Source organism: Amphiprion ocellaris, chromosome 17 (genome assembly GCF_022539595.1).
Source record: "Amphiprion ocellaris isolate individual 3 ecotype Okinawa chromosome 17, ASM2253959v1, whole genome shotgun sequence".
In the NCBI taxonomy this organism is placed as follows: Eukaryota; Metazoa; Chordata; class Actinopteri; family Pomacentridae; genus Amphiprion; species Amphiprion ocellaris.
In genome coordinates, this window is record NC_072782.1 from 7,766,659 (window position 1) to 7,793,932 (window position 27,274).

The window sequence follows — 27,274 nt, forward strand, 5'->3', positions numbered from 1 at the left end:
ATATGTTCTCTTGCCCGATAAAAGGTTTTAACAGTGAGCCAATGTCTTCTGAACGAAAACATAAATACAAATGTAATATCCTGTTAAAATCTATCATTTCTTTTACATAGTGGAATATGTTGTTCCCAAACACAGCATCTCTACAACAGAATAGACATCATAAAATCACCTCTACATAGGGAATGATAAAAGGCAGACTGAGAGTTTGGTCATAGAGCTGAAATCACAAGTCGGTAATGAGTCACACATTGGGGACACATAGAGTTGATGAGGTTGTTTTTGTTGGCTTGTACAGTGTTTTAGACTCTTTTCCTGGCTTGATGAAGTTGCCATTTTGGGGGACATAATTGTGATGCTGGATACGTCCATCTAGAACTGGCTGAAATTATTATTTCTTAGTCAACAAATGTTCGGACTCTTAAGTACCTGGTTGAGGCCATAACTGGCACCCAGCAGCTGACAGCTCATCCTAGTCTTTTTCTTGCCATTTGTGGTACCATGTCATTTAAAGAAAGCTGCATTTTGTCGCCTTTGGGCTTTTGTGTTCACTGAAGTGTCTGTGTGATGGTCACACTATCTGATCATTGTTCTTCAAAGCTACACCTGACTTACAGTGTGGATTAACTCAAAATCTCTTTTGCACAGTTTGATAAATTCAGCTCTTTTCTAAAGATAATAATAGAAATTCTCCAAGACCATTTGCATGCTGCATTTATATTTTTGTTCAGTGTATTTGCAAAGTTTGCAAAAAAGTGAGTTAGTTTCACAGTTTAAGGATTGCTTTTATACAAATGTTGACATTTTGGGGCTAATTTGCTTCCATACCATTTCTCCTTTCAGACTATTTGAAAGAACTTTAACTTTTAACTTATTTTAATACACTTTGTCCACTGGAAATGTATGGGAATTTGTGAACATTTAATGAGATATTACCTCATTTGTATAAATATACTAATAATTTCAGAAAATTTGTAATACATATGCATATGGTTTTACAATGCGTATCTTTAAAGGCTGTTTTTGGAAAATTTGTTTTTATTTTTCCATATTCTGAGCCAGAAATCTCTACTTCAATAACTCTTACACACCTCAGACTTTTTATTTTTACTCCTATCTATATTGTGAAGGTTTTAACAGAGGGTTTTGATAATGTATCATTCAAAGTTTGATTTATAGAAGATTTCATTCCTAAGAGCATGGCGAAATAAAAAGAAATCTGGCTTTTTGACAGGATTTTCTGATTCATGGAATGGCAAAAAAACCCAAACTGAAATCCAAAGTTCTCTTTATGAAAACCATTGACTCTAAAATGTATAAAATCAATACAAATTATTGCATATTTACATGGATAACCCGTGAGTCCTGTAGAGTCTTCTCTTAACACAATGGGGTGGAAATTTGAGATTTAAAATCAAATCATACAGTTTTAAAGTTGGTGAGTTTCTATACTTTTTTCATTCTCAACAAATCTAATGAAAAAAAAATCAGTAAGTCTTTAAAAAGTTTCTGAATTCCCTATCTGGGCTGTAATTATCAGCATTAATCCTGTTTTTAATACTCAAGTCTCATATTAAAATCTCTAAAATGTCATTTTAAATGTCACTCAAACAGAGATAATAGTACAGGACAGTGTTTGTGGGATTTACTCAGAATAAACCACTACTTTTATTGTATTGAAGGAATGAAGCTCATGGAAAGAAGAAAAAAGAAGTTTTAAACTGCTTTCACTTTTCAAAGACTACGCCATTTTTTCTCGCAGCACAAACATCTAAAAAAAAAGGCAGATTAGAGTTTTGAAGCTCTGACCGAGAGTAACTGTCCAAAATTCCCCACAAAGAGTCATAAACAGCTTTAAGCTACTTTAAACTCTTAATATAAACACTTTGCTCTCACATATTTCAAATCAGCGTGTTCGGCTGAGTCAACTGGGTGTGAAAGTGTAAGTGATAACTCTTTATAAACACACTCATTCTGTCTCCGCAGAGATTCGTGAGGCTTTCAAAGTATTTGACAGAGACGGGAACGGCTTTATCTCAAAGCAGGAGTTGGGGATGGCCATGCGTTCGCTGGGCTACATGCCCAATGAGGTGGAGCTGGAGGTTATCATCCAGAGACTCGACATGGATGGTACGTCTGCCTCACACACTCTCTCTCTCTGCTGTATATAATCCAACACATGGGCTGTATGGTGACACGTTTCTGTGCGTTTCATCAGGCGATGGCCAGGTTGGCTTTGAAGAATTTGTCACATTGCTCGGCCCTAAACTCTCTGCAGCTGGGATGCCTGATAAGTTCCACGGAGCTGACTTTGACTCAGTGTTTTGGAAGGTAATACACTAAATCACTAGTCATGTCATGTAAAAGTAAGTCATTTAAATAACAACAATCCAAGCATTTTTGTCAGATTATCATTTATTTTCAAACGGATCTGACAAACTACACCACCCTCACAACATTATATTTTGTTTCAACAATATCTTCATTTAGATACATAATCAAATTAATTATTTCAGTGTCTGGGGTTGTCGTCAATATTTTACGCATCCAGGTTTTAAATAAGATAAACACTGCTGGGAACAATGTGGAGGATGAAAGTACATCATTGCAATAGGGAAGACCTTACTCAGCATGCAACAGCATTTATAGTGGACAAACTCTGTTCCTATTGGCTCATTGTAAATAGGTTCTAAGATTACACCTTATGGAGTTATTAGTGGTGGAATATTAGAAATGCTTATGCTGAGTCCATCTTTCCAAAGACGAAAACCTTTTAAGGGTGTAAACATACAGTCATGGAAAAAATTGTTAGGCAACCCTTGTTTTCTTCAGTTTCTTGTTCATTTTAATGCCTGGTACAACTAAAGGTACATTTGTTTGGACAAATATAATGATAACAAAAATAGCTCATAAGAGTTTCATTTAAGAGCTGATATCTAGACGTTTTCCATAGTTTTCTTGATAATAACCAAAATCACTTAAGTTCTTACATCAATAGTTATGGCACTGCACTGCCAAAAACAGCTTTTAGGGATTCCATGTTTTCTTTTCTGTCTGTTTTAGTCATCTTAATACACACAGGAGTTAGTACTTGATTGCATAACCATTGTTTTTGATGACTGCAGCCATGTGTCTTGGCATGCTCTCCAACAGCTTCTGACATTTAGGGCCCGATAAAATCCGTTTTATTTTTTCCCAAATACAGTTTTATTTTTTCCCAAATTCTGTTTTTTCCATTTTAATTTTTGGGCATTCAATTTTTTCCGTTTAATTTTTGGTAATTCTGTTTTACTCTTATTTTACAACCAAAAACAGTGTGTTTTTAATGTAAATGACTAAAATGTACACAAATTAAATAGGAATTAACTTACATTTATTGAGGTGACAGACAACACATTTCCTCAATATGGCAAAATTAAAGTGCATCAAAAACAAGCAGCAAGTAAAAAAACATTAGTTGATTTGTTATAAAACAACAACCAAACATTTGAAACTTCTTTTAAAGTAACTTAAACAAACTATTTAAGCTGTAGGACTAGTCAGTCCTTGTCAGCTACTCTATTCAAGTTTCCCACCTATCAGAGACATCACCATTGAAATACATGATTGCCAGCCTCTTTGTGTTGAGTTCAGTGAGTGTCTCTCTCTTGTCTGTGAGAAGAGTTTTGTATTTGCTGAAGCTCCGCTCACAATCAACTGAGCTGACTGGGAAGTAGATGAAGGGCACAGCCATCTCTGCAACTCCTGGGAATCTTGCACTCAGGCCTCTCCAGTAGTTTGCAAGCTCCATATCAGCTGGCAGGGGGCCCCTGGAAACACATTGCTGATAGGCCATCCACTGCTCACTGAGCTCTGCTGATGGGTTAGCCATGTGCTTCAATGCTGAGTAGGCTTCGATCTGCTTTTCCATTGCTGGAGCCTGTCTGGGATCAAAGACTCTGGTCAGCCTGTACACATCTCTGGCTGGATGTGTGTCCCAGTGCTTCGAGAATTTTGTGAAAGGCATTATGGAGATTGTCCAGCATGTCGTTCTTCTCTCTAACCCCCATTTTCTTCAGTAGCTCATCTGTCTTGAGCCCATAACCACATGTTTTTGCAGTTCCATTCACTAGGTAGGAGCCAAGATCCTCCATGACATTGTATGCAGACACTGCTGTGGGTCTGTGGGTTCCTTCCAGGATGGTCAGGGATGTCATCAGTTTGGAGCAGGCTTCTGAGATGAAGGTTAGCTTGAGAGTCATGGTCTGCACTTTCTCCTCTGTTTCCAACTGGCTGAGGATGTTCCTGACTGCCATGCCTGTTGACTCCTCTGCCAACAAAAACTGTCTGTACAGGTTAACATGCTCTGCATGATACTTGACAGCCTCAAACCAGCTATTCCATCTGGTATACACTGCTTCAGGAGGAACCTTGGCCTGCACACACTCCTTGTTGATGAGGAAGGCCACCCATCTTCGCTTTCTAGCAGGCTTCTTGAAGAAGACAGATCTCATCCAAGTCACAAGTGAGGTAGCATCGGAGAAATATCTGTAATGCTGCCAGGTCTCACCCACCAGCTTGATGATATGGCAGAGGCAGGTAACATGGACACTGTTTGGCATCACTCCTTTCAGGACCTCCCTCTATGCTTTCAGAAAGTAGGCAGCATTATCTGTGACCACTGCCCAAGCATCATTCAGATCCAGATGCTGCTATGGAGGGAGGCTAGTATGGCTTGGGAAACTGTTGAGTAGTTGCATCTATCCATGAAGACAACATCCACAAGAAAGTACTGGTTTTCAACTCCTGTAATAAAAGAAAAAAACACTAGCTCGCACATGTAGTTCTGAATGTCTGTTTAATTTATTGATGTAGATTAAAATTAATAATGATAATACTAAAAACATATATTGTGTGGCTATACTGACATGATTTTGATTTCATTTTATTTTGAACATGTAAATTAAAAAAAATATAATAATATACATTAACTTACCAATGACAATGTTTAGGATGCTGCTGTCTCTTGCATCAGTGGTCTCATCCACAACAACGGAGTTCTTTTTCCCACGGATCTTTTTTAGCACAGAGGAGATATGTTGCTCAAACACTCGGGGCAGGTGAATTTGGCGAAGGCTGCTAACATTTTCAGGTAGGGCTCCTCCCTGTTTGCAGTGCTTCAGTAGAAACGGACGCAGTTTTGTCATCTTTTCCAAGGGGATGTCAGCCTCAGCACACATAGCCACAAAATCTTCAATAAACTCTTTTCTTTAGTCCGATGACTTGGATGTAGAAGCAGTAATGCACGTCTGTAGGGACGTGGTCTTGCTAGCATTATTATTGAACTTTTCCTTGTTACATGGCTTTTGGACACTATGTGGTCACTGCACATATTTTTACGTTTCCAGTCAATGGAGTGTTGACAGAATCTGCAAAACTGTTCACCTGACACATAAGTCACGATACAGCGCAGATGTCCATGCGTGTTCCGCGCTCCGCTCGGACGGTAATTTCTGTGTCATTGCGCGCTCACTTCCGCTTTTGATGACATATTGTGCTCAGGCGATTCGTCGTTTGTGGCAGCCCTACTCATTTCTAAGGTCCCTGGAGGTCTGACGACGATTCCTGACACAGGAACTGATGAGTGACAGTCATCTCATGGGGTAGAAAGACGATCAGCTAACAATTTGGTAGAACCATGTTTCACTTGTTTTTTCTTGGTGTAATGAACAGCTGTCTTGGAGATCTTCAGTTTTTTTTTTACTATCTGTGTAACCCCTTCCTGGTTCTGGAAGTATATTTTTAGGCTAGGTTACCATTTTAGCCTAAACAACAGGATCCTGAGTGCTTAGCAGCTAATGGTGAATTGGCTAAATCCCCTTGTTTAAGTCAATATTATTATAAAAGGCAAAATCTACAAAGGATAGTAATAGCACGGTGCCTCCACTGTGGAACTACTTAACTCAAAAATCTATGTGCTACAATTGTATTTCCCCAGAAACAAGTAATAAATGTCTAAATGTTACTAAACTCCAGTAATATGAAATATGCAGGTCAACCAAATAACATATACAACAATAACACATTTAAAATTTAACAGAACGAATTACACCTTCAACAAAGGCAGCTTAACTGAATATGTGAACAGTCAGACAGTTTTAACAGTTTTCAATGTTCAGTTGTGTGTGTGTGTGTGTGTGTTCACAATGTCACCAAGCGCTTTGGTTTTAGTTGTCGTTGGGGCCCTTAGTTGGTGTACAAAAAACAAACGCTCCTTCGATCCTTTGATATGAAAACAACCATCTCAGTGTCTCAGAGAAAAAGGCTCCTCTTACTCACGAATCCAAGATGTAAAGCAGGGCTGAAGAGTTGGCAGTGAAGCAGCAGCAGGCCAGATGCAACAAGTGTCGTCCGTGTGTCCACGCAAGTTCAGCGGCGGGGTCCTTCGTCACAGCAGTAGCAACATGCTAATTAGCATGCACGGTCCTCCAGCGAAGTCCTCAGCTTTCCCGATCCTCCTCAGTGAAAGTGGCGGCTGGTGTTTATAACTAACTGTCTCTGATAGCAATACGTGCTTAAATGTCCACATTTGAGTCCACGCCTAGACTTTTTCAAGCTAGTAAAAAACAATCACTGCGGCTAGCCTAGCTGCACTTCACTTTGAACTACGGCAGAATGAGACGCTAAACTTTAAGTTTCACAAGACAGAAATCTGCTAAATAATAGTTGTGCCAACACTTAAAGTATGCAGGTCTACAACGTTAATCACCTCGACATTAAACCTGATTTTCCCTGCTCGTCGTCTGCTGTTCTCTTCTACCGCGTCTACACTCTTCACCTCTTTCTCCAACGTCGCGCCGTTTTTCTTCCTGTTTTTACCCACACGCACCAACAAAGTGAGTTCTGATTGGCTAGGAGTGCAGCTTTACTGAAAACCCTATTGGCTTACAATATATCACTCAAACACTTTGAAAATACATTGGCTGAGTAAGCATAACATTATACAATAAAAGAACCATGGGCAACGTAGTTCTCACTAGTTATACATATTGTAAAATATGTCTTTTAACTATCTGCATTTTGCAGGTCGTTACACCTGTCTCTCATTCATGCCAATTTCCAGCAGGGCCAAGATGGCTGCCTTTGTGGCTTCACTTAATTCTTTAGTTTTAGGCATTATGTGAGAGCTGACAACTTCTGAGTTGCGCTGCGGCTTGAATGTACGCAGGAAACCACTATAGGCCTTTACGTGTGCAGTGCTGCTTGTGACATGAAATGGCCTCTTATATACCCTGGGAATACGATGAAGCTGAAGTATGTCAAATAGGACATAAAGTATCAGCTGCATTTTTTGTTGTGTTCATTGCATTCTTCAGGTAATATACCTTTACTGGCACCAGGCATTGAAATTAACAAGAAACTGAAGAAAACAAGGGTGGAAAACAAGACACATTTACATAAGATGAACAAACAGATAGTAAATGATTAGAAGTTTTTCCTCTGCTAATTAAACCTTTTCCTGCTGTTTTCTGTGTTCTCAGTGCGACATGCAGAAACTGACAGTGGATGAGCTGAAGAGACTTCTTTACGATACCTTTCGTGACCACCTCACTATGAAGGACATTGAGAACATCATCATGACTGAGGAGAACCACCTGAACAGTCCAGAGTCCCACGTGGACATCGACAGTAGGTCTCATTTTAAGATTTTACCTCACACATTGTTCTGTTGACACTCAGACGTGCTCATGTTTCTTCTGTTTTTCCCTAAAATCTTTCTGCAGCAAGCCCAACACAACAGGAGAAACACACGTGTGTGCGTAAAAGCCTGATTTGTGCCTTCGCTATTGCATTTATCATCAGCGTCATGCTCATCGCAGCGAATCAAATGCTCCGCAGAGGGATGAAGTAAATACATGTTTCTAGCTGGTTTCAAAGAGATTTAAGGACAGATGAGTGAGGAAAAGCAAATGTTAACCAAAATATTTCATTTCTTTTTGGTTTTATTCACACTTGACACCCGTAATGATGCTCTTACAGCTTGTCTCTACAGTGGATGAAATGATGTCATGCAGTGGTTCTGTTCAGCCACTAATCATTACATACAGTGAAATGGAGTGAATGAAAGAAAGGCATCTCAAGGGCTGATTAGTATCTAAAACCAGTAGCATCTCAGATTCAAATTTCTGATGTTTTCTAAGGAATTAGACTAATAGACTCAAATAATCAAATATTTAAGTGTACATTATGTGCTGTAATAATAGCTGTGCTGTGTCAATGCATTTAATGTTGTTTCTGTCATTTGGAACGCACCAAATAACGACAGTAATGAAGCAATACAAAAGCGGGCGACGTGCTACGAAGCTGAAAACATAAGGACGCGTCGCTGCACACTGCATACTGTGTCTCTTGTGTCTGTTTACTGCAGTGTGTCAAGATTTTCAGGATAGAAGTAGAACACACACCACATCCAGTTTAAGACTTTGCTAAACCAGCACCATCTGTGATCTAAATCTTACCAGCGTAGCCCTGCTAATTCAACACACAAGACTGGACTACTAATGGCTCCGAGGGTGGCACTGTCAGTCTGTTGCTCTGTGAAACCGCCACTTTGAATCTCACAACTAATGATGGACGGCTTCCCCTGAAACTTTATGCAGACATTTGTGGTCAAATGAATTCGGCGATGCCCTGATTTTAACTCTAAGGCCACCAGGAGGTTGATGCTTTTGGTCATTTTGTCACAGCAGCTTCATCAGCATGTTACAGTTTTTCTCAGGCGCTTTGGTACATTTTTTGAATCATCCTCGACATTTGCAAGTAAGTGCATTTCTCAAAACAATTTGTGCAAATAGCAAACACCACGGATTACCTGCAAAAGCCAGTCTCTTACACAAAATCTTTAATTCATCTCTCAAAAGTAAATATCTGTGTCAATGAACATGTCAGTGGCATCAGAATGACAAGTCTTTGTGTCATTGTGTAGATAAGACAGTCAGATTGCTTAGTCATTTTGTTATAACAGTGTACTCTGGAGGGATGTTCTGATGTAAACTATGGCTAAAGTTTTGATGACAGTTATTGTAAACTGTAAGTTACACCTTCGTGTATGTGGGAGATTGATTGCAAGAGACTGGACAAGATTCACATTTATGCTTTTACTGTTGCAATTTGTTGACAGACCACACCATTGCAATACAGAAAGGAAAACAGCGCTGCATAGCACAAGGAAAAAAATAAGTAGAAATGTGAACATAGGGCAATCTCCTTAGGGAAAACTGTACATGCAGTGCTGTAGGAATTCCAGTGCAGTCTTCCTGCACCTCCTGACGTTCCTGTCTGTGAACTTCCTGTCTGTGTCTTCTCATCCACGTCACGAATATCTTCTCTTGTGTCTTTGAGCAATTTCAGAAAACCCTAATCCTTCACACATTTCCCTTCTTAGAGAAATTCAAGATTGACCTGGGATCAATTTATCAATTCAGGACAGATTTAGAAATAAAAAGTCTAATGGAAATGTATAGAAATATCCTTGACATATTATGACAACTTGTTCAACCAGTTTGCATGTAAAGACTTATGCGATGAACTAATGCCTAAATGTTGTGGAGGGTGAGACTATTCAACAGTATAATACATTTTGATCAACATGACATCAGCAATTGATAATGTAGGAAACAGCAGAGAATCGTACAGAATCATTTGCATGGATGTACCAAAGCATTTGCAACTTGTTCAAAGAAATGAGAAACTGCTTTTTGATGTGCACAAGTGACACAATGATGTGAAGATTGAACAAGTAGTTTTGAGAATTTCAATTCTGATCTGAGAAATGTACCAAAGTGACTGAGAAAAACTGTAATACTGGGGTCAATATATAATTGAGGGACTTTTGAAGTCCAGGGGATATATCTTGCATACAATGTTGTTAAAAGTTTAAAAAAAAATAAGTTTTTTTATGTTCACTATGAACATGTCTTTACAAATCCCATAGTTAGTTATTATGGAAACAATCACTTATTAATAAAAATGACTGGATATCACTAAAATGTCAACTAAATGAGCTTATTCAAAAACTGTTTTGTGTTCTTTTTATTAAGTCGAGATAATCATGACAGATATTTCTTTTTGCCAATATATCAAATTTTATATGGAAAATAACAAATTGTATCTGTGTCCCAGAAATCACTTTCAACTAAGTTCCACATTACAAAAACACCTCTCAAGGAAGTGTGTTAATTCCAGATCACATGACCTGCTCCACATGATGTCATTTCCTCCTGAAGAAAAGACTGGCCAGACTCCAAGGCTTTCTGAGTTATTTAATATAAAGTAGTGTGTGAGTCAAGTGTGGATTTATGGCATGTCAACAGGTTTACTACAATATCTTTATAAATAACTTTCAATTTCAATTTTACTCATTTGTATATATAATATTTAGAAGAATCTTTCTTTAAAAATGCCAGGTGGTGTTTGGTTATAGGCAGCCATGTTGATTTTAGGCCTGAAAGCAGCAAAGATGTCAACTATGATACCTGCCAACTATGTTACAAAAAGTCCCGAAATTATATATTGACCCACTGTCATTGTTGCCATTCTAATATCAGTATTTACTTCTGCTAAATCTATGAGCATTCTCATCATACCAGTCTGTGAAGTGCACTGATTTTTTGTTGTTGTTGTTGTTTTTACTTATATCAGTGGCAACAAATTGAAACACATTTCATTCCACAGTTCCCAGGTCAGCTTGACTTGAACTGAAGGCACATGACATTTAAAAGAGTGGACATGAATAGAATAAAAAACTTTTTTTGTCCAAATTTTCTACAGTAACAAGTACAAGGAACCCAATAATTGGGAAAAACTAGTGAACAAGCACAGGAGAAACACTGCTGCAAAGAGAAATGATTCCTCAGCTGCATGCTATGTACTCCAGTCAAGGTAGCTGCAGAAAAAAAATCCCACTGAGCATTTCTAAAGATGTCACGTTTTTCCTGCGAATTAATTCCTTTGTTTTGAAGCTCAGAAGGAGCCCTCGTGGCTGAGCAGTTTGGGATTGCTTTCTAAATCAAATAGATGATTTGTCAGCTGAAATGTGATCAGCTGTAAGTCAAGGAATTAAAACTGAAGTGAACTTCAAATTAAAAGCGCGACATAAACCTAAATCGGAAAATCTCTTCTAAAAAATATCAAACAGGAGTGAGTGCATGGGTGTTAGTGTAAGAAACTCAGACTAGAAATAAATATTGATCTCTTGACTTCCACACACCTGTTTTGTATTCAGTCTGGCTGCGATACATGCACAGTGATGCTGCATATTTCGAATCTGTGCATCTAAAGCAGACATGAGTCATCCTGACTCACAGAGAAAGTCCAGCGAGTAGCTGTAAGACCCGAGCTACCAGCGATGAGGAAATTAAACAAGTGTAGTTTAGACAAAAGTACGTATTAATTGTAATATTTATAGCAAATGAGTATTGAAGTAATTCACACGGCACACTTGCATGTACATTAAATTAGAATTAAATGTGTGTTCTTTGTGTGTGAGATCAATTTTGGAATTCTGATGTATGTGTTCAAATATGCAATTTGTAAAGTGATCATTGCAAAAAAAAAAAACACTCAGTATTTGACATTTTCCTGTAAATGTCGATTTTTTTTGTGGATGTGCAGAAAATATCAAAACTCTAAACACTTTGCAGTACGCTGTGAACAATGATTTAACATATCATGACAAATGTTGTTTTCTGGCTTTTACATGGACCACCAAAACAACATATTGTTTAAAGTATAACATGGTTATATTTTCTTACTTAGATAAGTGATACATTAAATCTATGTGATTTTATTATGAATATGAGCATAATGTTTTGTATAAAAAAACACAAACAAGAAATGTACCAAAAAAAATTTTTAAAAATCAGGTTTCTGTTATATAATTTCCAGGCTGACTGGACATTCAGATACAAGTTCTTGTGTGTATTAAGACCATGCACTTACATTAACTTTTCTGATTAATTTTCTTTAACAACACTCGTCAAATCTGACAAGTTTTACAAAATGCTCTATATTTTTTCTTGCTCTTTTTATCTTTATCAAAGCTTTACCGCAAGAGGGAAAGTATGACGCAGTGAGAATCATTCTGGCAATAAAACGGATACTTTATCTCATATATAGTAGCTGTTTATGTAAAAACTATTTATATGGCATCACATTACCTCCTCATATGAACATATCATATAAGGTATGGCTTTTGTGTGAATGTAAAATATAGTTGCTGTGTTAAATCTTGTCTTAAGACATATAAGCAAATATTGTCCTATTCTGTATGTTACAGTGTTTTAATGAGAAGATTTATGTACAATTTGTTGACAGATTGTCTGAATTGTTGTTATAAATTTAATTTGAACTGTGGATGTCCTTTGTTCTGTGCCTTTGTCATTTGGAGTTTTAAAAACTGCACTCTCATGCCATTGAAGTAACTTCAGAAAGACTTGGGAAATCATTTACATAAATATATCACATCTGACAAAAATGAATGGTATTTTTTGAACTGAAATGACTTATCAGTACACCAATAAGCATTTCTGAATTATCTTTCTCCTTCCCTCCTGTTCTTGGTAGAAGTTCCTCAGACTTCCAGGTAATATTTGTTGTACCATTCTACTGTGCCACATAGTAGTTTTAATGTCTAGACTGACAGCATCCTGCTGGTCACTGCTCATGTAGAGGTTACTGCATCAATTATACACTAATGTAAGAGGTGTTTAGATGCATGTAGTCCAATAAAAACAAGTGCATTAAAAGGGAACCAGTTGTTTGTTTTTCTGCTCACGATCATGAAAGGTTGGTACCGTCACCAAGCAGAGACGGTTGCAGTGTGTTATATGTTGCATTTCTGTCACAGCCAGGGTTAAAGTTATCAAAGATTTGTCCTGCAGCAGCTCTTCTGTGGATCTAGCTTTCTTTTCCCACGTGTCAATGTGTTTTGGCCACTAGTGATCCCGTCGCTAATTAAGTGTCCCAATGCAGTTTTCTAAAAACTGGTAACAGAGGTACCAGAATATTGTTAATTCAGCTTATCAGCAGCATGACTGTTCAAATAGCCTCGTAGAAAGTGTTGGAATATGACAAAATGCCTTAAAAATGGTGGTTTTGTGTTTTCACCGTTGATCGTTGGTCACCCCGCCCCCAGCCCGTGACGTACTCGGTTCTTAACTCTGGCCCAGTAAAGAGTTGGTGCCTGAAATGCACCAGTTTTTGGAGCCTGGAGCCGGTGCTTAGCTGGTGGAAACACAAAGAACTGGTGCTAAATCAGGCACCGGAACTAGCTTGGGCAAAAAGGGGCCAAGGTAGACAGATGACTGCTTCAGTTTTAACTAAACCGACAGAAACATGCAGCACTTTAATAAGGAGTCTGCTGTAAACACTGCAGGTAACTGACAGTTTAATTACACCATTTTTCTGGCTTACAAAGAATACACATCTCAGCCACTTGAGAGTTTTAAAAACCAAAAAAAAAAATGTTAGAAATCCAAGGGATGTATATCATCCTCACTTAAAAAACTGCAGCAACAAACTTTCTATCAAAGCTTTAATTATAAAATTTAACCCAGAAAACAGTTTCTCAACTTTACTATTTGGTGAGTAAAACTGTGAGTCATGAGATCAGGAATCCCCCCCAGTGATGCGGAACAGAATAATAACAAGAAAATGATTTCCATCTGCTCAGCAATCATGCATTCCTTTTGGGACTACATGACTTCCAGTGTAACTCCTTTGAGGAGTCTCACTTTAAGGACATGCCACAGCTGAATGGCGCATCAATTAACAACACTGTCATTCTGACATTGTCAAAAAGTCAATTTTGAGGGTTCGTTTGCGACATCTGTACACTGCTAATGTCCAATCTTGATTTGAAACTTATGTAAATACATGGCATCAAAAAACACAAAAAAAATAATAGTTATTTTAAACAAAAAGCAACAAAAACGTAGCCGATAATGGAAATATTGCGGTTGGTATACAGAATTTAATATTGTATTCCTAACAAACTGCTTTTTTGTATCAGCTGAAATCCTCTTTTCAAATTGGCAAACCTTCAAATGCAAATGGGAGACCATTTCTTAATAATAATTATTTTTGGAAACAGTCTATTAATGCCACATACCCACATAAAAGTGATGTGAACCCCAGAGTGGATGTCTGTCAACCCCACTCAGTGTTCACTTTGACTCTCCATCCACCTGGAGGAGGAGGTAGAAGTGAGGGTGGAAGGTCAGGAATGGAGAGGAACTGTTGGGGTATGTCAGTTTCTGCTTGACCCTCTTCATTGTCCTCCTTAGTTTTAGGATCTCTGCAGAGATAAATAATTGAACAGTTGAATTCTAAATCAACAGGATTAACCATTAGTCATGCTAACCATGCAGAGCTAAGTGTTAAAACAGAAATGACTGTGCATACCCTTTGCTACTGAGGGCAGATTGCCTCTTTTCCCTTCTCGTGAGCCAATCTTCTATGCTTGGCTCAGGCATGATTCTGTCCTCAGAGTCCTCTCTGTGCCGCCTTTCATCTGACACAAGAGAATGATCTCACACTTCTCAGCATATGGTAGTTTACACAGTCATTTTCCTGAAATGTACTTGACAAATAGTCATGGCATTTGTGTGCTACCAATTTCTGTTATTGTCTGCTGTTCTTGCTGTTACAAGTTATTGTTGAAGCATACCATCTGCAGCATTATGCATCTAACAATTGTGTTTGAGACACCAGCAATCTGGTGAGGATTTTTAATACGAAAAAATGATTTTGATTAAAAAAACATTCATAAACTGCAAATGTTTTGTATATTAAGGCATGTGGTGTATTGCTTTGGGGGTCTGTAATTTACAGTAATCGCGTAGAGATTTTAGCACATGGTGGACAGCGCCATCCTGTGGCTGCAGCTTACCTTCCACCTGTCTCTTTAAGTGAAACAGCTCCTCTTCAGACATGTGAGAAAACCTGCAGTTAGGAAAATCACAAATTCCTGAAAAGGAAGGGGAAAAGAAATTAGACATCATGTCTCGGTATATATGTGTGTGTGTGTGTGTGTGTGTGTGTGTGTGTGTGTGTGTGTGTGTGTGTGTGTGTGTGTGTGTGTGTGTGTGTGTGTGTGTGTGTGTGTGTGTGTGTGTGTGTGTGTGTATATATACAGGTATATATATATTTTTTTTTTTTTTTAAGTTATTTTTTGGCCTTTTGTTGGCTTTATTGGACAGGTTAGTAGAGAGGCAGAAAGGAAAGTAGGGACAAGAATGAGGGGAAGACCTGCAGCAAAGGGCCATGAGCTGGAATCGAACTCCGGCGACTATCACCCTTATTCATGGGTCGCCCACTCAACCAGTTGAGCTATTTGGGAGCCCTCAGTTTATATTTGACAAAAAGTTTATTTCAACTTCTGTTACCTTTTTGGAGAAACTTTCTGCAGGGTTTCTTTGTTTGCTCATCATACAGAATGGCTGCAGCATCTGTGAAAGGGAAAATGATTGGTTATTAATATAATCTTTCATCGCGAACTAAACACTTGGGAGTTCAAGATGGAAAGACATAAAGCAAGCATTCTTAATTCTCCAAACACAATCTCATAAATATGTTGCTTCGCGTGTTTAACAGTAAACTGTTAAATATAGGATCAATGTCTAGTTTAGGAAAAATATAACTTTTATACTGAAACCTTACATTCATCAGTCGAAACATTCAAACATCTGACAGGTGAAGTGTAGAACATTGATTATGTTATTACAATGAAATGCTCTGATTGGAAACCTTGGGTTGCTGCAGTCATGTGGGTGCTACTTTGACACCCCAACAGTACTCCCAAATGACAGCAGCCTCCTTTAGCCGGACAAAGTGCTCTGCCAGACTGCAAATGTTGCTCAGGAAATGCTCAAGGAATACAACAAAGAGCCCAAAACATTGACCTTCCCTTCAACCCCCCAGATTTCGATCTGATTGAGCATTCACCCGCAGACATCTCTTGTCTATTGTCCCACAGGTCAGAGCTGTTTGAGCATCACGAGGGAACCCTGCTCAGTATTAGACAGATGATTATAATGATATGGCTGACTGATGTATAAGTCGTACCATGTTGTAGTTTGTCATTTGATTTCAACTGCCGCCACATCTCATAGAGTTCAGAAACAAACTACAAGTCTCACCTCTGAAATGGTCATACCAGGCTTTTTTAGCTCTGTGATGCTGAACACCATTTAGATGTTTTTTCCTGTTATGCATGTTGTCCTGAAAGGACCGGTCGCAGTAATCACAGTAGTACCTCTTCCCCATTGTGCACAGATGTCACCTTTTGAGCATCTGAAAGACAGGAAGGAGCAAAAAGGCACATATTTACAGCTGTGTTGAGAGCGTATATAGTGAATGAATAGGTGTGCTAACTGAAATGTTCTCTGTATGATACGAAAATAAGTCCTTCCAAGTAAAAGAGAGAAGTTTGTGGATAGCAAACATTTATAAAAAAACCACTATGTAACCTTTACTACACAATAGTGAGGGTCTCTGATACACATCCTTCATGACACCTGGTTTAGCTGCAATTTTGTTCAGCTGAAACTGTATTTATTTTGGCACAACAATCAGATTTAGTTTAGCATCCAGCTTCACTTTAAGCTCTTACAACCCAAGTCTTCCCCATGACAGCCATCTTGATGATGCCTATAAGCAGTTATTTTAGACTAACAAGACCAGAATCATGTCTAAATAAATGGAAAAAGAGCCAAAAACAGGAATTTTGATTGTCACCGGGACATAAAAACTCCATGTATAGAATCACTAATCATGTCTGACAGAAAAAGACAAACACAACAGCTGTTCTTCTTTGCTGCCATCTACTGGATCAAAAGGTGCCTCGTTGTATGTCTTGATGTTAAACCATACTGTGCTCTGATGATACACCATACAGGCTACAATCAACTGAAAGCTTGTAGGAATGAAACTGTCCAGAAATAGACTGAGAATGAAATATATACAGCCCTGAATGTAAAACGAATAGCCCCAGATTTAGAAAGTTTTTTGTTTTTGCCCTAGAAAACAGTCAAATCTCACGATCCGTACAGAAATTTTAAAGACAGCAGATATGATTTTATCTTCTGATAAATGCAAATTAAAGACATGATAATGAGAAAAGTTGAATAAAATTATCTAAGTATAATATAATCAAATATAAGTTAAAATCAACAATACAAATAAAACCACGGATACAAAGGCAAGCAGATAAGTCCAGAAAGAATATTGAAAGAACAACTTCACATTACTGTAAGCTTTGAAAAGAGATTTAAGATAATGCTGACATCTACAACTAGGGGAACCTTTTGAAAAAATACAAAATAAATAAATAATCGCCATCGATCACTGACTACTTTTAAGGAAGTAACTCATATCATATGTTTTATAGCTTCAGAGAATTCCAAAACACTGCCCAGAGCAACTCTAAGTTTTGTCTGTCTGCAGTTATCCCAGCTGGGCTTTCATGAAATCAGCAGAGAGCTCTGGAAAAAACAGCACAACTTCTAACAGAGAAGAAAGGGCAGAGCAACGCCGTCATCTCTACTGTACTGTAGCTGGTGTCTGAGAAATTTTTTCCAAATACAACAGACTGGTGCAGACCCAGCATCATCTCAGACAAAAACTGGCTCATCCTAAAGATAAAACACCCAAACACAAATTGAGCAACGCAGCATATATAGTTCAATGCAGAGAGATGTACAAAGACCTAGACCTAGGACAGCCAGCTCCTCAGGATGAGACTTAAAACTTCACCTGCATCTAAAGAATAAGGGACATTCTTTTAAGGATACAAGCTGACCCTCTCAGATGGTTTGAGGGAGAAGTAAAGGAAACAACCTATGTTAAACTAACACAGCCATCTGTAAACAAAGTAGGGGAACTATGACACCAATTATCAGGCAGTTTTCAAATCTATCTCTAGAAAGTTTCACCACCATTAACAGCCTGAGTCATCCATCACTTGGTAGTTTCCTATGCCTCCAGGTGTGCCAGTCTCAAGTCATTAATTGCCCATTAGCCATGTGAGTTGGGGGTAACAACATCAGGATCCATTTTATCGCTAAGTCGATTTTTAAATTTGAGTTTTGATGCATTACAGTAAACACTAATGTATAACAGATATAAAAGAGTGACAAAAAGATTTTAAAAAGCAAATCTTTCAAGTAAGTAGACAGTAAGTGTTGAAAGACAAAAATAAAAGGCAAGTGCTACAAGTCAAATCAACAGCAAGGATTTATAAAAGTAATAAAAAGTAATAGAGATATTACAAAGAACAGTGTGCAGGATTGTGCATAATGTTGACCTGAGAATGTGCAGGATTGCATAATATATAGCGGAAAACCATGAGAAGTGCACAGGATGAAAACCGTTTAAAAGGCTGAGCGTTAATGTAGAGCATATAATCAATGACTACGCGTATATAAAAACTTGTATCTTTGACTCTGCATCAGTTGGCTAGAATTTAAGAAGCCTCTTGCACAAGAGATGAAATGTCTTCATGGCCAAAAAAACAACGAGTCAATTTGTCTTCTGGACAGCTCCTTGAATAAGGCCACGATGTTTTAGTTCCCAAACAACATGTCTGTCTAAATAGCTCAATATATTTGTTGGTAAGTTTGGCTAGCAAGCGCATTATAACTCTAACAGACGTTAGACCTCAGTCCTTGTGAATTTTTAATTTAATTAACAGCAAAGAACCTATATTACCATTGATGAAATTGCTGCCCTCTGTGATGTTTGCTTTAAAAGACCACCACGTACAGAACAAAATCCCACGGCTCAGATACAACTTGGCACAAACATTACTGCGGGGGAGCCATTTGCAAGGCGGAACCGGAAGTTACTTGACGCACCATCCGTCCCTGCGCAGTTCGCATTACACCGCCGACATGTCGCTGGCTAAGTCCGTGTACCATCTTCTCTTCAGGAGAACGTCCACTTTCGCTGTAACCATCATGGTTGGAGCAGTTTTCTTCGAACGGTTATTTGACCAAGGCGGCGACGCTATTTTTGAGCAAATGAACCGGGGGGTAAGTGTGTTCTTTGGTGTTTTATTGCTACTGACCTTGTAAGCAGAGGGCGAAGTGGCGCTAGCGTTAGCTAAGCTAGCTCGCCTGCTAAAGCCGGCCGATATCGTCCTTTAGGAACCACTTGTTGATGAAGTCCATTTGTTCATATGAAACGTCTAACGCTATTTAATGTGAATGTATTGCAGAAACTGTGGAAACACATCAAACACAACTACGAGAACAAAGAGGAAGAATAGAAGGCGGCCCGGGGTCATCTAAGGCTGAAGTGCAACTGTTGTCACACTTCCATCACCCATTCTTCCTGGACTACACATCTGAGACAAGCAGCAGTCATCATGGACTATGTGTTCAATGTCATGCCCAGACTGACAGCGGCTACCAGAGGAGCTGTGGGAGCTGACTGGCGGTCCAGACCACCGTGAAGATGGAGCAGCAGTTCCTGTCGCCTCGTCCCCGGCCCTTGTTGTTGTTTGTAATGCCATCGTTCTCCTCACAGATTGTACATTGTTAAATTAAACATGTGTAAATGTCTTACACATCTCGCAGTGTTTTGATTTGCCATACGGACTGTGGCATGCATGTCTCAGTGCGATTGGCTCCCATTGAATTTGCTACTTTACTGGGACATAACTAGCAATTCCACAGGCATACACTCTTGGCATGTTATGTAATTTGATTGTGTGTGTAGAGCTTAACCTACTAATTAAATGAATATGTTCATAATGGGACATGGAAGTCTGTCTGTGTAATATAGTTACGGTGAGTATGTCATCTCAAAGAAATTTTTGTTTTAGCTATCATTTTTTTGAGGAAAAAAAAGCTCAGCAGGGAGTCTATATTTCATTGAACACATGCAGTTCTGTACTAGATATTTACACAATGTCATATATGTTTTTGTAGAGTGATAACCTCAGTTTGGAATTAGTTGAGTTAGTCTTTAAAATTTGTAACATTATTGCCAGGTAAAGTTGTATTTTCTATAATATTTGTAGGATTTCCTTAATAGGAATCCTGAATATTTAAACTGCTCAGGTAAATTGGCACTAAATCACACTGTTGGGTCTAAACCACAATATTTAAATATCAGGTGAATCTTAGGTCATCTTATTTTTTCACTGAAATCACTTTGGTGCAACACCTGTTGATTTAAATATCCAAATATGTAACTGACTTGATTAGTTCACTGTGATATAAATTTTTAATTTGGACTAAGCATAGACAGTGAAACAACTTTACATGCTCACGGCACAGTGTCTTGTATGTGCTGTATTAGTACATGCTTGGCAAATAACTTTGACTTAACTTGGCTGGCTTAATTTTTCAATTTAGTGAAATAGAAGTTTTAAACTCCAAACTCATGTCACTTGTTAGCTGTTAATATGCTAGGAATATTCCTAGAAATAAAAAGAACAAATACGACTTGTAAACTTGATAAGGGTTAAAAAATAAAGTTACAGTTTGTTATTTAAACTCTTCTGAACTCACCTAAATGAAAGGCAAAATATTTTAGGATATTTCTATAATCATGAAAAACATTTCTTGACCACATACTTCCAAAGGATCAGCATGGAGATACTGTTTTGCAAGAGCAACATTTAGAATTTGTCTTTCATGCATTTTGAGGCACTTCTACTTTATTAAACAGTACAGAATGGAAAGACACAAAAGTAGAAAAGGCTCCATGCTGAATTTGAGACCAAAAATGCCACATAAACATATGAGGAGCACTTCCAGCTGCCCACTGTTGCCACATTATAACAAAATATGGGCAAACACACATAACAAATGAGTAAAAAATAACTAATAAATAACTAATAGATAGATAGATTCATCAGTCCTGAGGGAAATTCAAGTATTCATCAGCGTACAACAACAAAAATAACAAAAAGACAATTACTATATTAATATTCACATCACTATCACATTTACATGAGACACATGACTTCCAGGCTGTTAGTTTTCAGTTATACTCATACCTTGGTTTTCTACAATACAGCCGTCTTAAAGTAGAGAATGATTCACATGCTGACAAATGTTATACAACGTAATAAATCTTCACCTCACAGGCTAAAAGCGCCACGACTCCAGATTGATTCTGAGGACATGCATATTTCAAAAGTAGAACTAAATATAAATAGTTATTTAATGGCTTTGATGGTTCTTTATCCCTGCAAGACTCGCTCACATAAAGTAACTAAAAGTCAGAATTACTGATTTAAGCTTAACCTTCTCTTTTTGAAAATGACAAGGAACATTTCTAATCAAACCAAACAATCAGGTAAGCCACTTCTGTTTGCTTCTGCCAGGGCTGAAAATAAAACGTACACATGCACATGTCGAGCTATAATTACTGTGAACGACGTCTTGTGTAAACCGTTGAGGTGGGGTCAGGAGGGGCCTCAGCCATTCAAATGCACTGCACACAACAGCATGAGTCTCACACCTCTAGGTGGCGCTCTGACACTGCCTGCCTTAATGAATGGAAGAGTCTCAATGAAAAGGGCTGTTATCGCTGATGTCTCCTAGTCTGGTGTGATCGCTGTAGGCTCAACAACAAAAAGCACCGGGGCTTACGAAAATTATGCTATGCGGTCTGGAACATGCATACGACTTTGGCCAGAAGTCTCGGAGTTTGCAGTGGAGGAACAAACAAGCTTTGCACAATATTACTGAATTGCTGACTATGAAATCTTACTGAGGAAGCAAATCTTAGTATTTAGATACACCAAAAAGGAGGCATGTTATTGTTCATATATAGCCTAAGCCATAAAATAACAATGTAAACACAGCTTTTTATCACATAGTAAAGTCTCTGTCTATCTGAGTGAATTGGATTAACTATAAGTCATCTGCAATCCTGTGAGTGATGAAAATTAAATGACTGTAATACATGAAACTTTGGTTATGTAGCTATCTCATTGCAATGCATACAGCTCAAATAAGGCTTAAGAAAGCTTCAGTTCAGGTGATAAATCTGGTCTGACATTTGGAGTTTATCATTAAACCTTTTTTGAAAACAGAAAACATCTGTTAGAAGAAGGCAATATGAACACATGTTCCAGTATAAATTGCCCTATAGTACATTTTTTAAATAAAAGTAAAACGTAAATATAGCAGTAAGTCATCAGTAAATGGTATCTTTTAACCATCCCCATAGTCTGGTCAGCCACAGGCTCACACCTAAGTTTGATAAGTATTCTATTTCAGGTGTGACCATTTTCTCACAAATGGTCTTGAACTTGGGATCAGTATCTTTTTTTAGGTTGTAACCCAGGATGGAACTCTCTCCAACCGGCTGCCAGGGCCGGAAACGCCCATCCTCAATCTTTTGGGCTCCAACAGCTTCTCCACCTTCAATACAGACAGCCTTCATCTCAGCATTTCTTCTCCTCAGCTGGTTTACCTCCCGTTTCATTCTCTCTCTCCCATAAGCCTCCACTCTGGCCCAGAAGGTAGCATTAAAATGCTGGTAGAGTCTCCAGTCGGCTCCGTTCCACTGCAGAGCCTTGGCTTTCATTTCAGGATTCAGCCGAGACACGGAAGAGCTTCTGCGAGCGTTAAGCTTAAAATACAGGATGTCGTCGATGCTCCAACAGAGTAAATCCTTAAGCAGAATAAGAGACTCCTCAAAATACTCTGCAATGAGGACTAGGTGAAAATGTTTTGATAAGTTATGAATGTCTCTCATTACACGAGGATCATCAGCTTCAAGGTTGTTATCCAAACCAAAGTCGAAAAAGAGCAGATTTTTAAGATAGAATGAGTTATAAGCTTCTGGACTGTAGAAGGCCTGAGGATTGTTTAGAAACTCCTCCAGTTTGTTCTCTCCACTGAGCCTCCATGTGAGGGGAACTGCTCTGTGGTAGTAATGGAAGGAGGACTCGAAGAGATCCACTGGGTCCCGTAGGATGGTGACATATACGGCATCCAGAGGCAGGAGCTTAGATACTTCCTGATGGTCAAAGCGCATGTGGTTACAGACGATGTTGAAACACTCTCCAGGCCTGTAGTCCTTCACCTGGGAGCATAGGAAGGGCGATGGGTAGAAGAAGTCGTTGCGTCCATCAGGAAATGCAAACTTAAGCTTGTGCTTTTCTCCAAACCTGAAGAGGACGTTGAGGATGGTGCTGCTGGCAGTTTTATGCGTCTTCATGAACATGATGTTTACTCTGGGGGAGCACAGTTGTGACTGGGATTCTGCACTTTGAGGGGACATTGTTGAACTTTTCTTTAATAATCTTGCCATGCTGAGAGGACATGTGTCTTCTCGGGAGCTCCTGCAAATAAAGAATAGCAAATTATCCTGACTTACAGTCAACAAAATAACTATTTTCTTTTAAATATTTACCTCATTTTCTCTTGGCTCGTGTTCGTCAAGCAGTACAGCAGCAGCATGATGTTGGGCAGTAAAATCCAGGGAATCAGCCCTCGCATTAAAGCTTTGCACTTTCTTCCTTTGATGCCAGACATTATTGAAACCCAAATAGGAACCTGAACATGAATTTAAAGTGTATCAATGTATAGAGGAAAACTGCACAGAGTGTCTTTTCCTGTGTAGCTGTTGTGTGCTCGCTGAACCAAAGATAGAATTTGTTACTGCTATAAAAAAAAAAGGTTTAAAGAAGATCCATGTGGGAAACTGTAGAATGAGAAGGTGGGAAACAGAAAATACAGATAAGGAAGAAAACTGATGCATCATTCCTTCTAGTAAATAAAACACAGCCCACATGTTGATACTTGAAACATGTTTATGGTTCTTAAATTTCCTTTTCAGCAAACCCCAGAAAGAAAAGGAGAATAGATCCTTCATTATATAAAGCATCTTATGATAGAAAAACAGTGTTCACTTTATGACAGAACACATTTAAAATCAAAATGGCAAAATATGTGAACAGGTTTCTGTTGTTGACTCTAGACAGATGCTTTCTCCTGATAATTGCAGACAAACTGAAGCAGGTGGTGTCATGTGAACAGGTGTGTCCCTTTGGATGTCTGTTCTGACTTATCTTTGACACTTATCATCTACATGCATGTTGTTCATTTGTGACATTTGCTTAAAATATTCCTAATGCGTATGTCTCACCAACTTGTGGAAATAAAATCAAATAATGATAGAAATTCAATTTGATCAAGGACTACATATCTGCAGGATGCTTTTAAAACTTTGATTATCACAACAGTTAGACTATAAATGACACGGTAAATCAACTAATACGTTAAAACACTTTATTAGGTGTTGAAGTGTTTGTAGAAGAAAAAACAAATACAGAGCTTTACCTACCTGGAGCTGACAGCATTAGCAGGGTCTGGAGGATTATTTTGAAAGAAAATCCTCTATTGTTCAGCGTGTTGTATACGATCCCAGAAGTGGTAGCTATCTCATTGGCTGCTGGTAGGACTGAAAGTAGTCAAATTCTCCTCCTCTCACAGGGGCTGAACCATAGCCATACAGTCTATGGGCTGAACTGGTTTGATTAGGCTATTGTAGAAGGACACACCCCTACATAACTGTTCTAATAGCTAACTAAAAAGTTAAATGTATCTTGCTAATCAATGCTTTATATATTCAGATTGGTATTTAAGATGTAACAATTGAGCCCAGTGTATCTATATACAAATACAGTTTAATCAGTTGAACAGTGCTTTCTCTAAAACAAAACTGTTTTCACTGCACATGTGTACCAAAGTTTATTCATACTACCCCAGTCTTAAACTGTTAGCTTTATTTACCCGTATTTTCTTATCTACAGCAGCAGATCAAGGAAGTCAGATCAGGTGAGTGAAACTTACTGATAACCTTTTTTTGTTGTATGAGGTGGAGAATTTGTCAATCCAGTCATGAGAACACTGGAGTGTGCAAAGTCTTTATCTTTTTGTGACATAAGGCCGTATTTTAACATTACAACAGATCTCTTCAACCCACCTCCCATCCTGCACACAACAGGAGGGAGTTCCTGTGCAAAATCAATTGCATTGCCTCTCAATATCTGCATAATATCTAAGCAGTCAAGTAGAGCACTTCATCTACTGATCAGTCAAAAACAGGTACTTTAGAAAGACTAAACACTGAGGCCCCAAAGTAGAAACTCAGTGCAACAAAAGTCAATACCCCTGTGATTACTGGCATACAAGTTAGAAAACCTGTGATCACTGAAACAAAACTGAGTACACCTGTGATTCTGAACCAGCCTGAGGCCTATAAAATGAGCTGTGAACACCAGAACTTTCTCAGTTTTCCACCTGTGGTCTTCATCTATCTGCATGTCTGCATCATGGCTCCACATGTAAAAAAAAAAAAAAAAAAAAAAAAAACAGCTGCCATTAGAACGAAAACATCTGATCAAACCACAGTTGCAGCAGTAATCAGGAGGCATAGGATGAGCTATAATACCACTAATCAGAGTTGCAGTGCTTGTCCTTCTAAAGTAATGCCATAGACAGTGCAGTATTTGTACAATTTACCTCTGAAAGAATGACTGACATGTGTTAAAGACTTGGCACAATAGTTATTTGTGGAAATTAGTGTGTGACAGCAGTGTGATGGACACCGAATATGTCAACCTCTATAGGTGACATCCAAGAAAAAGAGAAATTGCTTGCTGTTCAGGAACAAAACTGGACTAAAACAAAACAGAAGTAAACTATGCTAAAATGCCTTAAAACAAGCTCAATGAACATAACAATCTTTGATCAGATGAGTCCAAGATAAATTTATTTGGTTCAGATGGGGTGAAGCATGGCTGGCATGAATCTAGCCAGCCAGCCCTACCACAGTGAATGCATAGTCCCAGCAGTGCAGTACAGAGATGGGAGTGTGATGATACTGGGCTGCATGAGTGCAAAAAGTCTTGGGAGATGGCATTTACAGTTGGTTTCACCATAAATGCCTATGACCAAAATACTGGCTGACAGAAGCACCTCAGCATGAAATGAAAGCATGAAAATGATCCAAAGCACATTGCCAAAAATCACACAGGAGTTTCTACAGAAGATAAAGTTCAAACTATGACCTAGACAAGTACGTCACCTGATTTGACTCCAATTGAACCCATTTGGGGTAAATAAAAAGTTACGGCAACACGGCACCTGCAGCAAAGAGCAGCTGAGAGCAAAAACCCTACTTTCCAAGGTTATGCAAATATTGCAATGTGATACAATTTTGAATCGTTTTACGTTTGATATTGCACAGGGGTGCATTTATGCACATGTACAGAGCCTATAAAACTTGCAAGACTTTATTCTATAAGTAGTAGCCAAATTGGTCAGGTGTCAAAATTGTATAAAATACCTTACAATGACTGCCACAGCAATGCACATATTGCACTAAACATAGCAGTGCCTGCTCAGTCTCACTCCAGCTAGGTGATAACCCTGTCTCCTGGAATTATGCTTACATACTAGAGCTCAATTGATAGTGAATTCATTGAGGGGCCCAATATCAAATCTAGGAAGTAAAAAATTCTGATATTGGTATTTGAAAATGATTCTGAAATGACTGAAAAATCTGTTCAAATCCACACAATAGTCATCCCATCCTGTCAAACATGACTCAGAATGTGTCCAAAATTACAACAAAGTTTAAATAACTCCAAAAAAAATAAAAATAAAAACAAAAAAAGTCAAAATTGACTTGAAATCTTTCTGAAGTGAAATCAAAATCTGTGCAAAATTAAAAAGAAATTGGCCAAAATATCACAAAACTAGTCAATACAACTCAAAAATGTTTAAAATGATGAACCTCTAAAACTTTCAAAGTTACTAAAACTCCAAAATGTTCTCAGAATTATTCCAAATTTATCCAAAATAACAAAAAAGTCCAAAATGTCGGACAAGAAAAAGACCAAAACATGTCAAAACTGACTTAGAATGATTTAGAAATGACTCAAAACGTGTCCAAATTGACTGTTTTTCTATTGTCTCCAGACACCTGGTCGCAGGTGCTGCCTCAGCTGCTGTTGTCTCGGCCTCAGGAGAACTTGTCTCTATTTCAGTAGGTCACATTAGTTTGGCAGAACAAGCCCACTGCTGTGTGCCAATAGACATAGTTGATGTCACTGACATCAGGATACGTCAGAGGATAGTCGGTTGATCAGTTTCACTGAGAGATAAGAGCAGGGCTGCATCTACCAGTCTGGGCCTGCTGCAGCAAGTACAATCTGCAATGACAGAAGCTGCATGTTGCATATCTTTAGAATAACAAAAAAAGT

General features: G+C 38.4%; 4 protein-coding genes across 6 annotated transcripts in view; 2 read left to right on the top strand and 2 right to left on the bottom strand.

Annotated features, from left to right (window-relative positions):
- The window catches only part of cabp7b (calcium binding protein 7b), a 29,734-nt gene extending 17,344 nt beyond the window's left edge, over nucleotides 1-12,390 (top strand). For both annotated transcript variants that reach the window (XM_055019112.1, XM_023279761.3), the window contains 4 exons: nucleotides 1,984-2,127; nucleotides 2,216-2,328; nucleotides 7,518-7,665; nucleotides 7,761-12,390. In XM_055019112.1, the coding sequence (XP_054875087.1) occupies nucleotides 1,984-2,127; nucleotides 2,216-2,328; nucleotides 7,518-7,665; nucleotides 7,761-7,888 (533 nt within the window). In that variant the 3' untranslated portion in view covers nucleotides 7,889-12,390. The remainder of the gene's footprint in view (nucleotides 1-1,983; nucleotides 2,128-2,215; nucleotides 2,329-7,517; nucleotides 7,666-7,760) is intronic.
- A 1,016-nt stretch (nucleotides 12,391-13,406) lies between these two features.
- Nucleotides 13,407-18,895, bottom strand: zmat5 (zinc finger, matrin-type 5). Its single transcript, XM_023279750.3, has 6 exons — nucleotides 18,745-18,895; nucleotides 16,176-16,329; nucleotides 15,423-15,485; nucleotides 14,927-15,004; nucleotides 14,440-14,548; nucleotides 13,407-14,332 (listed from the first exon to the last, which is right to left on the bottom strand). Exons 2-6 carry the CDS (start codon nucleotides 16,300-16,302, stop codon nucleotides 14,185-14,187), a joined length of 525 nt encoding a protein of 174 aa, XP_023135518.1. The 5' UTR covers nucleotides 16,303-16,329; nucleotides 18,745-18,895; the 3' UTR covers nucleotides 13,407-14,184.
- Nucleotides 18,896-18,897: 2 nt separating this feature from the next.
- Nucleotides 18,898-19,598, top strand: LOC111574926 (cytochrome b-c1 complex subunit 9). Its single transcript, XM_023279751.3, has 2 exons — nucleotides 18,898-19,067; nucleotides 19,253-19,598. The coding sequence occupies exons 1-2, from the start codon at nucleotides 18,927-18,929 to the stop codon at nucleotides 19,301-19,303; spliced, it is 192 nt and encodes a 63-aa protein (XP_023135519.1). The 5' UTR covers nucleotides 18,898-18,926; the 3' UTR covers nucleotides 19,304-19,598.
- An 851-nt stretch (nucleotides 19,599-20,449) lies between these two features.
- Nucleotides 20,450-27,247, bottom strand: gal3st1b (galactose-3-O-sulfotransferase 1b). 2 transcript variants are annotated; one of them, XM_023279769.3, is made up of 3 exons: nucleotides 24,349-27,247; nucleotides 23,416-23,558; nucleotides 20,450-23,344 (listed from the first exon to the last, which is right to left on the bottom strand). In XM_023279769.3, exons 2-3 carry the CDS (start codon nucleotides 23,535-23,537, stop codon nucleotides 22,192-22,194), a joined length of 1,275 nt encoding a protein of 424 aa, XP_023135537.2. In that variant the 5' UTR covers nucleotides 23,538-23,558; nucleotides 24,349-27,247; the 3' UTR covers nucleotides 20,450-22,191. The 2 variants fall into 2 exon arrangements, with proteins under 2 accessions (XP_023135537.2, XP_035808522.2); XM_035952629.2 differs by having other exon boundaries at nucleotides 23,416-23,706.
- Nucleotides 27,248-27,274: the final 27 nt, after the last annotated feature.

Excerpts from the sequence above, each read along its gene's own strand:
- gal3st1b (XM_023279769.3), bottom strand. The coding sequence starts at position 23,537 with ATGTCTGGCATCAAAGGAAGAAAGTGCAAAGCTTTAATGCGAGGGCTG. Across the intron at positions 23,345-23,415 it reads ACGAGCCAAGAGAAAATGAG|GAGCTCCCGAGAAGACACAT; the intron begins GTAAATATTTAA and ends CTTTATTTGCAG.
- LOC111574926 (XM_023279751.3), top strand. The coding sequence starts at position 18,927 with ATGTCGCTGGCTAAGTCCGTGTACCATCTTCTCTTCAGGAGAACGTCC. Across the intron at positions 19,068-19,252 it reads TTGAGCAAATGAACCGGGGG|AAACTGTGGAAACACATCAA; the intron begins GTAAGTGTGTTC and ends AATGTATTGCAG.
- zmat5 (XM_023279750.3), bottom strand. The coding sequence starts at position 16,302 with ATGGGGAAGAGGTACTACTGTGATTACTGCGACCGGTCCTTTCAGGAC. Across the intron at positions 15,486-16,175 it reads CTGGTATGACCATTTCAGAG|ATGCTGCAGCCATTCTGTAT; the intron begins GTGAGACTTGTA and ends TCCCTTTCACAG. Across the intron at positions 14,549-14,926 it reads CTTAAAGAGACAGGTGGAAG|ATGAAAGGCGGCACAGAGAG; the intron begins GTAAGCTGCAGC and ends CTCTTGTGTCAG.